Source organism: Scyliorhinus torazame, chromosome 14 (genome assembly GCF_047496885.1).
Source record: "Scyliorhinus torazame isolate Kashiwa2021f chromosome 14, sScyTor2.1, whole genome shotgun sequence".
In the NCBI taxonomy this organism is placed as follows: Eukaryota; Metazoa; Chordata; class Chondrichthyes; order Carcharhiniformes; family Scyliorhinidae; genus Scyliorhinus; species Scyliorhinus torazame.
Window position 1 is genome coordinate 10,586,370 of NC_092720.1, and position 13,485 is coordinate 10,599,854.

Below are 13,485 nucleotides of genomic sequence, written 5' to 3' on the forward strand. Positions count from 1 at the left end.
GCGGCTGGGGTGAATGTGTGTGGGGAGTGTAATGTGTGTGCGGCTGGCATGAGTGTGTGTGGGGTGTGTAATCTGTGTGTGCGGCTGGGATGAGTGTGTGTGGGGTGTGTAATGTGTGTGCGGCTAGGGTGAGTGTGTGTGGGGAGTGTAATGTGTGTGTGCGGCTGGGGTGAGTGTGTGTGGTGAGTGTAATGTGTGTGTGCGGCTGGGATGAGTGTGTGTGGGGTGTGTAATGTGTGTGCGGCTAGGGTGAGTGTGTGTGGGGAGTGCAATGTGTGTGCGGCTGGGGTGAGTGTGTGTGGGGAGTGTAATGTGTTTGTGCGGCTGGGGTGAGTGTGTGTGGGGAGTGTAATGTGTGTGCGGCTGGGATGAGTGAGTGTGGGGAGTGTAGTGTGTGTGCGGCTGGGATGAGTGTGTGTGGGGAGTGTAATGTGTGTGTGCGGCTGGGGTGAGTGTGTGTGGGGAGTGTAATGTGTGTGCGGCTGGGGTGAGTGTGTGTGGGGTGTGTAATGTGTGTGCGGCTAGGGTGAGTGTGTGTGGGGAGTGTAATGTGTGTGTGCGGCTGGGGTGAGTGTGTGTGGGGAGTGTAATGTGTGTGTGCGGCTGGGGTGAGTGTGTGTGGGGAGTGTAATCTGTGTGTGTGGCTGGGATGAGTGTGTGTGGGGAGTGTAATGTGTGTGTGCGGCTGGGATGAGTGTGTGTGGGGAGTGTAATGTGTTTGCGGCTGGGGTGAGTGTGTGTGGGGAGTGTAATGTGTGTGTGCGGCTGGGGTGAGTGTGTGTGGGGAGTGTAATGTGTGTGCGGCTGGGATGAGTGTGTGTGGGGAGTGTAATGTGTGTGTGCGGCTGGGATGAGTGTGCGTGGGGAGTGTAATGTGTTTGAGCGCCTGGGATGAGTGTGTGTGGGGAGTGTAATGTGTGTGTGCGGCTGGGATGAGCGTGGGTGGGAAGTGTAATGTGTGTGCGCGGCTGGATGAATGTGTGTGGGGAGTGTAATATGTGTGTGCGGCTGGGATGAGTGTGTGTGGGGAGTGTAATGTGTGTGTGCGGCTGGGATGAGTGTGTGTGGGGAGTGTAATGTGTGTGTGCGGCTGGGATGAGTGTGTATGGGGAGTGTAATGTGTGTGTGCGGCTGGGATGAGTGTGTGCGGGGAGTGTAATGTGTGTGTGCGGCTGGGGTGAGTGTGTGCGGGGAGTATAATGTGTGTGTGCGGCTGGGATGAGTATGTGGGGGGAGTGCAGTGTGTGTGCGGCTCGGATTAGTGTGTGTGGGGAGTGTAATGTGTGTGTGCGGCTGGGGTGAGTGTGTGCGGGGAGTGTAATGTGTGTGTGCGGCTGGGATGAGTATGTGTGGGGAGTGTAATGTGTGTGTGCGGCTGGGATGAGTGTGTGTGGGGAGTGTAATGTGGGTGTGTGGCTGGGATGAGTGTGTGTGGGGAGTGTAATGTGGCTGTCTGGCTGGGATGAGTGTGTGTGGGGAGTGTAATGTGTGTGTGCGGCTGGGGTGAGTGTGTGTGGGGAGTGTAATGTGTGTGTACGGCTGGGATGAGTGTGTGTGGGGAGTGTAATGTGTGTGTGCGGCTGGGATGACTGTGTGCGGGGAGTGTAATGTGTGTGTGCGGCTGGGATGAGTGTGTGCGGGGAGTGTAATGTGTGTGTGAGGCTGAGATGAGTGTGTGTGGGGAGTGTAATGTGTGTGCGCGGCTGGGATGAGTGTGTGTGGGGAGTGTAATGTGGGTGTGTGGCTGGGATGAGTGTGTGTGGGGAGTGTAATGTGGGTGCGTGGCTGGGATGAGTGTGTGTGGGGAGTGTAATGTGTGTGTGCGGCTGGGATGAGTGTGTGTGGGGAGTGTAATGTGTGTGTGCGGCTGGGATGAGTGTGTGTGGGGAGTGTAATGTGTGTGTGCGGCTGGGATGAGTGTGTGTGGGGAGTGTAATGTGTGTGTGCGGCTGGGGTGAGTGTGTGTGGGGAGTGTAATGTGGGTGTGTGGCTGGGATGAGTGTGTGTGGGGAGTGTAATGTGGGTGTGTGGCTAGGATGAGTGTGTGTGGGGAGTGTAATGTGGTGTGCGGCTGGGATGAGTGTGTGTGGGGAGTGTAATGGGTGTGAGCGGCTGGGATGAGTGTGCGTGGGGAGTGTAATGTGTGTGTGTGGCTGGGATGAGTGTGCGTGGGGAGTGTAATGTGTGTGTGCGGCTGGGATGAGTGTGTATGAGGAGTGTAATGTGTGTGTGCGGCTGGGATGAGTGTGTGTGGGGAGTGTAATGTGTGTGTGTGGCTGGGATGAGTGTGTGTGTGGAGTGTAATGTGGGTGTGTGGGGAGTGTAATGTGGGTGTGCGGCTGGGATGAGTGTGTGTGGGGAGTGTAATGTGTGTGTGCGGCTGGGATGAGTGTGTGTGGGGAGTGTAATGTGTGTGTGCGGCTGGGATGAGTGTGTGTGGGGAGTGTAATGTGGGTGTGTGGCTGGGATGAGTGTGCGTGGGGAGTGTAATGTGTGTGTGTGGCTGGGATGAGTGTGTGTGGGGAGTGTAATGTGGGTGTGTGGCTGGGATGAGTGTGTGTGGGGAGTGTAATGTGTGTGTGCGGCTGGGATGAGTGTGTGTGGGGAGTGTAATGGGTGTGAGCGGCTGGGATGAGTGTGCGTGGGGAGTGTAATGTGTGTGTGCGGCTGGGATGAGTGTGTGAGGGGAGTGTAATGTGGGTGTGCGGCTGGGATGAGTGTGCGTGGGGAGTGTAATGTGTGTGTGCGGCTGGGATGAGTGTGCGTGGGGAGTGTAATGTGTGTGTGCGGCTGGGATGAGTGTGTGTGGGGAGTGTAATGTGTGTGTGTGGCTGGGATGAGTGTGTGTCGGGAGATTAATGTGGGTGTGTGGCTGGGATGAGCGTGTGTGGGGAGTGTAATGTGTGTGCGCGGCTGGGATGAGTGTGTGAGGGGAGTGTAATGTGGGTGTGTGGCTGGGATGAGTGTGCGTGGGGAGTGTAATGTGTGTGTGCGGCTGGGATGAGTGTGCGTGGGGAGTGTAATGTGTGTGTGCGGCTGGGATGAGTCTGCGTGGGGAGTGTAATGTGTGTGTGCGGCTAGGATGAGTGTGTGTGGGGAGTGTAATGTGTGTGTGCGGCTGGGATGAGTGTGCGTGGGGAGTGTAATGTGTGTGTGCGGCTGGGATGAGTGTGCGTGGGGAGTGTAATGTGTGTGCGCGGCTGGGATGAGTGTGCGTGGGGAGTGTAATGTGTGTGTGCGGCTGGGGTGAGTGTGTGTGGGGAGTGTAATGTGGGTGTGTGGCTGGGATGAGCGTGTGTGGGGAGTGTAATGTGTGTGCGCGGCTGGGATGAGTGTGTGAGGGGAGTGTAATGTGGGTGTGTGGCTGGGATGAGTGTGCGTGGGGAGTGTAATGTGTGTGTGCGGCTGGGATGAGTGTGCGTGGGGAGTGTAATGTGTGTGTGCGGCTGGGATGAGTCTGCGTGGGGAGTGTAATGTGTGTGTGCGGCTGGGATGAGTGTGTGTGGGGAGTGTAATGTGTGTGTGCGGCTGGGATGAGTGTGCGTGGGGAGTGTAATGTGTGTGTGCGGCTGGGATGAGTCTGCGTGGGGAGTGTAATGTGGGTGTGCGGCTGGGATGAGTGTGCGTGGGGAGTGTAATGTGGGTGTGCGGCTGGGATGAGTCTGCGTGGGGAGTGTAATGTGGGTGTGCGGCTGGGATGAGTGTGTGTGGGGAGTGTAATGTGTGTGTGCGGCTGGGATGAGTGTGTGTGGGGAGTGTAATGTGTGTGTGCGGCTGGGAGGAGTGTGCGTGGGGAGTGTAATGTGGGTGCGCGGCTGCAGCTTGTCAGCCTCCCGAGTGTCAATCACGGACCCGGCGAATCCGGCCCCGTTTCTCATTGGAATCGATTGTGTTCCACGCGGCCCCGGTGTGAGGCCCTCCACAGTCGCTGAATCGGTCCAGGTTCGGGGCCAGTTTTGCTGCTGTGGAACTCCACGAATCCTGCCCTGGCGTCAACACTTAGTCTCAGGAACGGAGAATCAGCCGCTCATCTTTGTAATCAAATCACTCGGTGAGCGTGACCCTTCCCCGTCTCTCTGATCTCCTCAAGGCCTGGAACCCCCCCCCGAGATCTCTGCACTCCTCCAATTCTGGTCCCTTGTACATTCCCCATATTAATTACACCATTATTGGAGACCGTTCCTTTAGCTGCCTTGTTCCTGAACTCTGGAATTTCCTCCCTAAAGCACTCTGTCTCGCTCCCCTACAATTAGATGCTCCTTAGTCTCTGACGAAGGATTGGATTCTCCGGACCCCCAGCCGGGTGGTCCTCCTGCGTCGTGCTGCTAGCAGCGGCAAGATTCCTGTCGCTTGTCAGTGGGATTTCCCATTGAAGCCACCTTACGCCACCGGGAAACCCAAACATTTTGGGAGTTACAAAGCGATCCACGATCCATCATTGAATGTTTACCTGACAGAATTTCCTTCACTCCTTGCAGATCCCCCAGAAGACAATGGCGGATCGGAAATCCTCAAGTACCTGCTGGAGATTTCTGAGGGGAATTCCGAGGGTAAGCTCCAGCTGCGGCAATCTTTTATTTCCCCTCACTTTTTTCAACCGTCTCCTTTCCTGGCGGCATCGTAGGTTCCCCTGAGAGTGGGTCTCTGTAAAGAGAGGCCACCTGGCTACAAGGCCAGACTGACGGAATGTCAGCAGGTCATTCAGCGCAGGTTGGGAACACCTGGTTTCCTATCCCGTCGTTTCCAGAAAGAGCAAATTGGAACACGGGGCCTGGGGATGAGGGGCGGCCATTTTGGACTGAGATGAGGGGACATTTCTTCACTCAGAGGGTTGTGAGTCATTGGAATTATCTATCCCAAAGGGCTTTCAAGACCGAGTTTGATGAATTTCTGGACATTCAGAGAATTGAAGAATATGGGGAAGGTGGAGTTGGGGAAGAAGATCAGCCATGTCCTTAAAGAATGGTGGAACAGTTTTGAGGGGCTGAATAGCCTATTATGTTCCTATTTCTTATTCAACAGCTTGCTTCAAATCTCGTCATTCCCAAGTACAGTGTGTTGGGAACACCCAGTCCCATATCCCGATTTTCCCAAGCGCAGAGTATTGGGAATACTGGGCTGCATACCCAGGCGTCCCCAGATACAGTGTGCTGGGTTTGAGCCCTAAGAGAAGCCCTCAGGCGAGATACCATTTGAGTTTGAACTCCTCACAAAGCATTGCGAATACCAGTGACCTACACAGCACACCGTGGAAGAATGTGCAGGGTTATGGGGATAAGGCGGGAGGTGGGCACGAAAGGAATTGCTCATTCGGAAAGCCGGTGCAGGCTCGATGGGCTGAATGGCCTCCTTCTGCACTGCAATAATACTGTCATTCTGTGATACATTCACCATCCACACTTAATTTCAATATAGACGGTTACAAATCAATGCAGCTCAATGAAACTACAATACACAACCGGGACCAGTTGCGATGTATCCGCGGGCGTGAGTGCGCTGCCGGTGAAGCGGAGGATCCCGCTGACGGAGAATCCCGCCCCATAACTCTCTCATTCTTGTCACTCCCCCCAATTTCATGTCCATGTTGCTACTGTCCCTTTTATTCCATGAGCTATAGCTTTGTTCCCAAGTCTGTTGTGTGGCACTGTGTCAAATGTCTTTTGGAAGTCTATGTACACCACATCAACTGCATTGTCACCATCAACCTTCTCTGTTAACACTTCAACTTAGTTAAACATGATTTTCCCTCAAGAAATCCATGCTGGCTTTCCTTAATTAACCCTTAATTTGCCCAGATGACTCTTAACCATTTTCCGAATGATAGATTCGAGAAGCTTCCACGCCACCAAAGTTAAATTGACTGTTGGGTTTTCTTTACACGATATTTTGCACAAATGGGTAACGTTTGCAACTCTCCATTCTGCTGGCACCACCCCCGAATCTCAGGAAGATTGAAAAATTCTGGCCAATGCCTCTGCAATTTCCCTCAGCTTCCTTGGATGCATCACATCTGGTCCCGGTGCCTTGTCAACTTGCCTAAGTTCAGATAGCCTACCCAATACCACCTCCTTATCAATTTTATACCTTTGTCGCGTCTGAATTATCTTCTCTTTCACCATGGTAAAGACAGATGCAAAGTATTCATTTAATACCTCAGCTATGCCCCCAGCCTCCATTTGTAAAGCCTCCTTTTGGTCCCTAATCAGCCCCACTTCTAATTTTACCACCTTTTTATTATTTATATGCCGAGAAGACTTTGGGGTTTCCTTTTATGTTGACTGCCAGTCTCTTTTCATACTCCCTCTTTGTTTCTCATTTTGGGGTTTTTTTTTTCAGTTCCCCTCTGAACCTCCTATATTCAGCCCGGTTCTCAATTGCATTTTCTGTCGGACTCCTGTCACAAGTTCGCTTTTTCTTCTTTATCTTCGTTCCTACAACTGGTGATTCAAGGCCTTGTCCTCTGATGTTGAGCTTTTCTTTCAATGTCCTTTTGCAGGAAGCCAATGGGAGGTGGTGTACAGCGGATCGACCAATGAGGCGGTCTGCCGTGAGCTGAAGCCAGGCACTTTGTACAGGTTCAGGGCCTGCTGTCTCAGCACCGGGGGCCACAGCGAGGTACAACAACAACTTGCATTTATGTAACACCTTTAATGTTCGAACCGCATCCCGCAGCAACTGCTTAGGAATGTTAACAAATGGAACTTGACACGAAGGAGATCCCAAGTCAAGTGATAAAGAACTTAGCCAAAGGCGGAAGCTTTAGGAAAGACAGACCGCGGGGTGAAGAGGTTTAAAGAGGGAACTTTAGAGGTCATGGCCTCGGCAGCTGAAGGCACAGCCCCGAATGGTGGAGTGATGGAAACATTCTCACCACACAAGTGCCAGGCAAAGACCATCTCCAACAAAAGAGAATCTAACCATCGCCCCTTGACATTCAATGGCGCAACCATCGTTGAACCCCCCCCCCCCCCCCGCCACCCCCCCCCCCACCCCACTATCAAACTCCTGGGAGTTACTAGTGACCAGTAATTGAACTGGACCAGCAATATAAATACTTGGGATACCAGAGCAGGGCAAAGGCTGGAAATCCTCCTGACCCCCCCAAAGCCTGTCCACCATCTACAAGGCAGAAGTCATAGGATCATAGAATTTACAGTGCAGAAGGAGGCCAGTCAGCCCATCGAGTCTGCACCAGCCCTTGGAAAGAGCACCCTACTTAAGCCCCTCACCTGCACCCTATGCCCGTAACCCAGCAACCCACCTAACCTTTTTGGACACTAAGGGCAATTTATCACGGCCAATCCACCTAACCTGCACATCTTTGGACTGTGGGAGGAAACCGGAGCACCCGGAGGAAACCCACGCACACACGGGGAGAACGTGCAGACCCCGCACAGACAGTGACCCAAGCCGGGAATCGAACCTGGAACCCTGGAGCGGTGAAGCAACTGTGCTAACCACTATGCTGCCGTGCTGCCCATTCAGGAGTGTGATGGAATACTCTCCACCTGCCTGGATGAGTGCAGCTCCAACAACACTCAAGAAGGTCGACACCATCCAGGACAAAGCAGCCTTGCTTGATTGCTCCCCCTTCCACAAATATTGAAACCCTCCACCACGGACAAACAGTGGCAGCCATGCGCACCATCTACAAGATGTGGAGATGCCAGCATTGGACTGGGGTGGGCACAGTAAGAAGTCTTACAACACCAGGTTAAAGTCCAACAGGTTTATTTGGAATCACTAGCTTACGGAGCACTGCTCCTTCCTCAGGTGAGTGAGGTGAGTCACTCACCTGAGGAAGGAGCTGCACTCCGAAAGCTCGTGATTCAAAATAAACCTGTTGGACTTTAACCTGGTGTTGTAAGACTTCCTACTGTGCTCATCTACAAGATGCACTGCAGTAACTCACTATGGTTCCTTAGACAACACCTTCCAAACCCACGACTGTTACCAACTAGGACAAGAGCAGCAGATACCTGGGAACCCCATCACCTGGATGTTCCCCTCCGAGTCAATCACCATCCTGACTTGGGAATATATCGATGTTCCTTTATTATCGATCTTGGGATTCCTTCCCTAACAGCACGTCACCTCAAGGTCTGCAGTGGTTCAAGAAGTCAGCTCACCACCACCTTGTGAAGGATAATTAGGGAGGGGCAAATCCTATAAAAAATATATATATTTTTTAAACTGGACGTTGTACAAAATTGGGGGAGTGTGGAGATCTCTGAAGTAATGTGGTTCCTGAACATTCCATCTCACAACCCTGGCCATGAATAGTCCTCCTGCTGCCTTGATATTGTTAAGTGCACAGTGAAGGCCGCAAAATTCCTCTGGGATGTTTCCTCTTCATTGTCCTTCCCATGTAATCCCAGGGAGAATCTGAGGAAATTCTCATGGGCCCCAGCAGGGTGAGAAGAGAGTGTTGCTGCCCCTGCTGCTGTCGCCACACCATTCCCCGCCCAATCTCCCCATTCCCAACTAAAATGTCAGCCCTCCGGTTGCCCCATAGCAGTTGGACACTGGGGGCCTCGTGAATTCTCTAAGATGATTTGGAGTTGGGGACCAAGGGCAATGTGTCCAAGTTTGCAGACCACACCAAGATGAGTGGTAAAGCAAAAAGTGCAGAGGATACCGGAAGTCTGCAGAGGGATTTGGATAGGTTAAGTGAATGGGCTAGGGTCTAGCAGATGGAATACAATGTTGACAAATGTGAGGTTGTCCATTTTAGTAGGAATAACAGCAAAAGAGATTATTATTTAAATGATAAGATATTAAAACATGCTGCTGTGCAGAGAGACCTGGGTGTGCTAGTGCATGAGTCGCAAAAAGTTGGTTTACAGGTGCAACAGGTGATTAAGAAGGCAAATGGAATTTTGTCCTTCATTGCTAGAGGGATGGAGTTTAAGACTAGGGAGGTTATGCTGCAATTGTATAAGGTGTTAGTGAGGCCACACCTGGAGTATTGTGTTCAGTTTTGGTCTCCTTACTTGAGAAAGGACGTACTGGCACTGGAGGGTGTGCAGAGGAAATTCACTAGGTTAATCCCAGAGCTGAAGGGGTTGGATTACGAGGAGAGGTTGAGTAGACTGGGACTGTACACGTTGGAATTTAGAAGGATGAGGGGGGATCTTATCGAAACATATAAGATTATGAACGGAATAGATAGGATAGATGCGGGCAGGTTGTTTCCACTGGCGGGTGAAAGCAGAGCTAGGGGGCATAGCCTCAAAATAAGGGGAAGTAGATTTAGGACTGAGTTTAGGAGGAACTTCTTCACCCAAAGGGTTGTGAATCTATGGAATTCCTTGCCCAGTGCAGCAGTAGAGGCTCATTCATTAAATGTTTTTAAGATAAAGATAGATAGTTTTTTGAAGAATAAAGGGATTAAGGGTTATGGTGTTCGGGCCGGAAAGTGGAGCTGAGTCCACAAAAGATCAGCCATGATCTCATTGAATGGTGGAGCAGGCTCGAGGGGCCAGATGGCCAACTCCTGCTCCTAGTTCTTATGTTCTTATGAGACGTCCGCCTCTTTCTCGGGTTCCTGGTGGCCTGGGGCGGCTTCAGTGTGAATTCCCGTTGGCATCAGAGGGAGCAGATCATCCCGTCGCTGGGAAATACGCGGCTAGCGTGGGAGTATCCCGCCCGCAGTCTCAGCACCCCCGTCCTGGGATGGGGTGGCACCTGCTGGGGCCACAGCCAGTGCCGGCGAAGAGGAACATGGGCATATCGCTGGGGCTACGCTGGCAGTCCTCGGTGAGCGGGGTGGGGAAAGCTGGTTGGACAGATGAGGTGGGAGGGTAAAGAGGATGGGTATGACCTTGGAATGGGGGTTGAGGGGGGGTATCTCCTCCAATGTGCCCAAAAGAAGGTCCCCCCCCCCCCTCCCCCCCCACCACCTCCCCTTGCATGACTCTGTTCACACGTCTACGCTCTTCCTGCATGGTTTGGGACAAATGCCGGAGAACGCCTGAATAGGCCAGGAGCATGCCCCCGATTCCTCCTTCGCGTTCCATAAAAGAAGGCCCACCCACTGGATTTTGGGACCCTCCCGTCTTGCGTCCCACCGGCGTTGAGGGGAGTGGGGGTGTGCGTGTGAAATCTAGCCCAATGTCCAGTATCATGTGACTATGGGGACTGGTCAAGTTTCATATGGCCTGTTGCACTGCAAAATGAACGTGCTTCACACAGGAATGCATTTCGCAAAAGCCTGGTGCCAACCATGTCCCCAAAGGCCATTCAGCATCTGCTGATGACTGTTCACTAAAACATCTGCTGATGATTTGGTCAGTAAATGATTTAAAACATCTCACTAATGACCTAATCTGCCAGGATGCAATTTGTTCCAAATTGCAAAGCTGCACTCCCCACTGAATCGAGAAGCGAGTGATGGCCAGACATTCGATAGTCATCATCACGGAGATTTACAGGGACTCAGTTACACTGCAGGGACAGGCCATTCGGCCCAGTGTTTCTGCTTCAGACACGTCTCCTCCCATTCCTCTCTATCACACTCCGCAAATTCCTGACTCCACAAACCTGACTCAAAGGAAATGTCCCGACTAGCTCAGCAGGGAGGGAGGACGCTGTGAACGGGCCGCTCCCAGTAATAGTTCTGGCCCCTCCAGAGGGCCAGCACGGCGCTGGAGCGGTTTGTACCGCTCCAGCTACCGATCCCTGCGCGAACTGTGCGCCGCGGGATCCGCCCACGCGCGGTGGCCTCCTTTCAAGCGCCGGCCCCGACGCAACATGGCGCAGGACTCCAGGGGCCGGCGCGTAGGAAAGGAGGCCCCCAGCCAGAGAGGCCGGCCCGCCGATCGGTGGGCCCCGATCGCGGGCCAGGCCACACCGGAGGCGCCCCCCCCCCCCCCCCCCCCCCCCAGGGTCGGACCCCCCCCTCCTCCTCCCCCCCCCCAGCAGGCCGCCACCCGACCCCTTCCACGCCGAGGTCCTGCCGGCCCAGAGCAGGTTAGAACGGCGCCGGCTCGGCTCTTTTCTTACGGCTGCTCGGCCCATCCAGGCCGGAGAATCGGTGGGCCGGCCGCATAGAGCAGCCCACGACCGGCGGCGCGCCAACCACGCCGGCGCCGATGGCGCCGATCCTCCGCTCTGCGTGTGCCGGCATCAGGCCAGCGTTACCCGTTCGCGGGGATTCTCCGGCCCGGCCCAGGGCTGGGACAATCCCGCCACTGGACTTTGTTTTTTATTAAAGCAGTGAAATCAAAAACAGCCCCAAACCCTCGCCCCTCATACCTATCCCCCGCCCTGCCCCACACACCCCTCATGCCCCGATCCCATGTCCCTGCATACCCACCGTGCTGACCCATGCCTCTCAGCACACTCCCATGGCCTCCTACAGTCCCGATGTCAACCTATGACCCTTCCCCACTCCTCCCATGGCACTTTATATGCCCTCTGCCAACCTAGTGCCAAGCCATGCCACTCTACCACAACCCTTTGCCCTTACACTCACCCAGTATCCACCATGGTGAGGTGAAATAAAATAGAGTTCTGAGTATTTATTATTGACTTCTCATTGATATAAACCCATTCAACATCTACATTTAAAATCCCTTGAATTATTTAATCCCTAATAAAAATGTATTTGTATTTATAGCCCAACATCAAAGACCTTGGCATGTCTGTCCATGGATTTCTGAAGGCAGAAGGCCAGGTTAATAGGGGCGATGAAAGGGGCATGTGGGACACTTGCCTTTATCAATCGAGGCATAGATTACAAACGCAGGGAGGTCATGTTGGAGCTGTGTGGAACTTCGGAGAGGTGTTTGGACGGGTTCCAGGTGCCAATGGCGATATGGCTCCCAAAACTGGGATATTTAGGCCATCATTTTGCACCCAAGAAGCTGGCAAAGCCAAACGTGATCCTAGGTAATAACGAGGGGAGAATGTTTAAAACACAATTATTTTTTCCGATTCACTTCAAAGGCACTCAGGGAGGTCACTGCAAGGTCTTTAATGTGAAGGTGACCCATCCCTTTATGGGCAAACAGTCCAATTGCAGTGAGAGGCATAATCCTGAGGTGAATTGAAAATTAATTGCTGTTTCTGAGGGATGTTGTAAATTCTCATTCTCTTTGGGAGACAGTTGGTTATAGATTAAAACCGCCAGGAATTGGCTGCCTTTCACCCTTCACGGGTTATTGGCATCACTGGCGAGGTTAGTGCTCCTGAATTGAGTGGCTTGCTCGGCCATTTCAGCAGGGCATGGCTGTGGGTCAGACCAGGTAAGGATTTCCTTCTTAAATGAACGTTAGTCCTTCCCAGGTCCTCCAAAGGACATTAGTGAATCAGATGGGGTTTTACAACAATCGACGATAGTCCCATGGTCACCATTACTGATCATAGAATTTACACTGCAGAAGGAGGCCATTCGGCCCATCGAGTCTGCACCGATCCTTGGAAAGAGCACCCTACTCAAGCCCAGGCCTCCACCCTATCCCAGTAACCCCACTTTACCTTTTTGGACACTAAGGGGTAACTTATCATGGCCAATCCACCTAACCTGCATATCTTTGGACTGTGGGAGGAAACCGGAGCACCCGGAGGAAACCCACGCAGACACGGGGAGAACATGCAGACTCCGCACAGACAGTGACCCAAGCCGGGGATCAAACCTGGGACCCTGGAGCGGTGAAGCAACTGTGCTAACCACTGCACTACCGTGCTGCCCGGCTGCCTGATTCAATGCATTCAATTAATTGAATTTCACCAGCTGTGGGATTTGAACCCTTGTCATCGCAGCATTCGCCTGGACCTCTGGTTTGATCATCTAGTGACATCACCACGGCGCCCCCAACTTTCCCTTATCCTTCTTCTTTCTTCGAACGTTACTTCCTCATTGGTTGATTCTGTACCTGTTCTGATATCATTGGTCGCAGTTTTGTGACTGTTCCACATGATTCAACGAGGATCAAGTGGATCTCTGTAGACAGACACAGAGACAGACACAACTCAACAACCACTTTTATTGACGTAGCACCTTCAGCCTCATGAAACGTCCCAAGGTGCTTCACAGGAGCCTTATAAAACAGAATGTGACTCCGGGCCCCAAGAGATATTAAGGCAGACGGCGAGTTGGGATTTATTAAAGAGTCAGGTTTCAAGAGAGTCTTAAAGAAAGAAAGCAAGATGGAGAGTTGTAGGGCGGAATTTCCAGCAATTAGCCTCCGTGCTTTGAAGGCTCGGCCATCGAAGGTGGAACGCTGGGAATGCAAAAAAAAAAGGCCAGAATTAGAGAAACACAGATACTGGTAGGATTGTGAGGCTGGGGGAGGTTGCAGAGATAGGGAGGGGGTGAGGCTGTGGGGGAATTTGAAAACAAGAAGGAGAATTTTAAATCAAGACGTTGTTTGATTGGGAGCCAGTGAATTCAGTGTGATAGGTGAGAGGGACTTAGTGGGAGTTAGACCCTTTTGCAATGGAAGATTGGATGAGATTGAGTTTGTGGATCGCAGATTGAGG

The 13,485-nt window shown here is 52.6% G+C and overlaps 1 protein-coding gene across 1 annotated transcript in view; it reads left to right on the top strand.

The window, feature by feature from the left end:
* Positions 1-13,485, top strand: part of LOC140389518 (fibronectin type III domain-containing protein 3B-like) — a 404,055-nt gene that overhangs the window by 296,280 nt on the left and 94,290 nt on the right. The window contains 2 exon segments of the mRNA XM_072473693.1: positions 4,479-4,550; positions 6,497-6,615. Coding sequence (XP_072329794.1) covers positions 4,479-4,550; positions 6,497-6,615 — 191 coding nt within the window.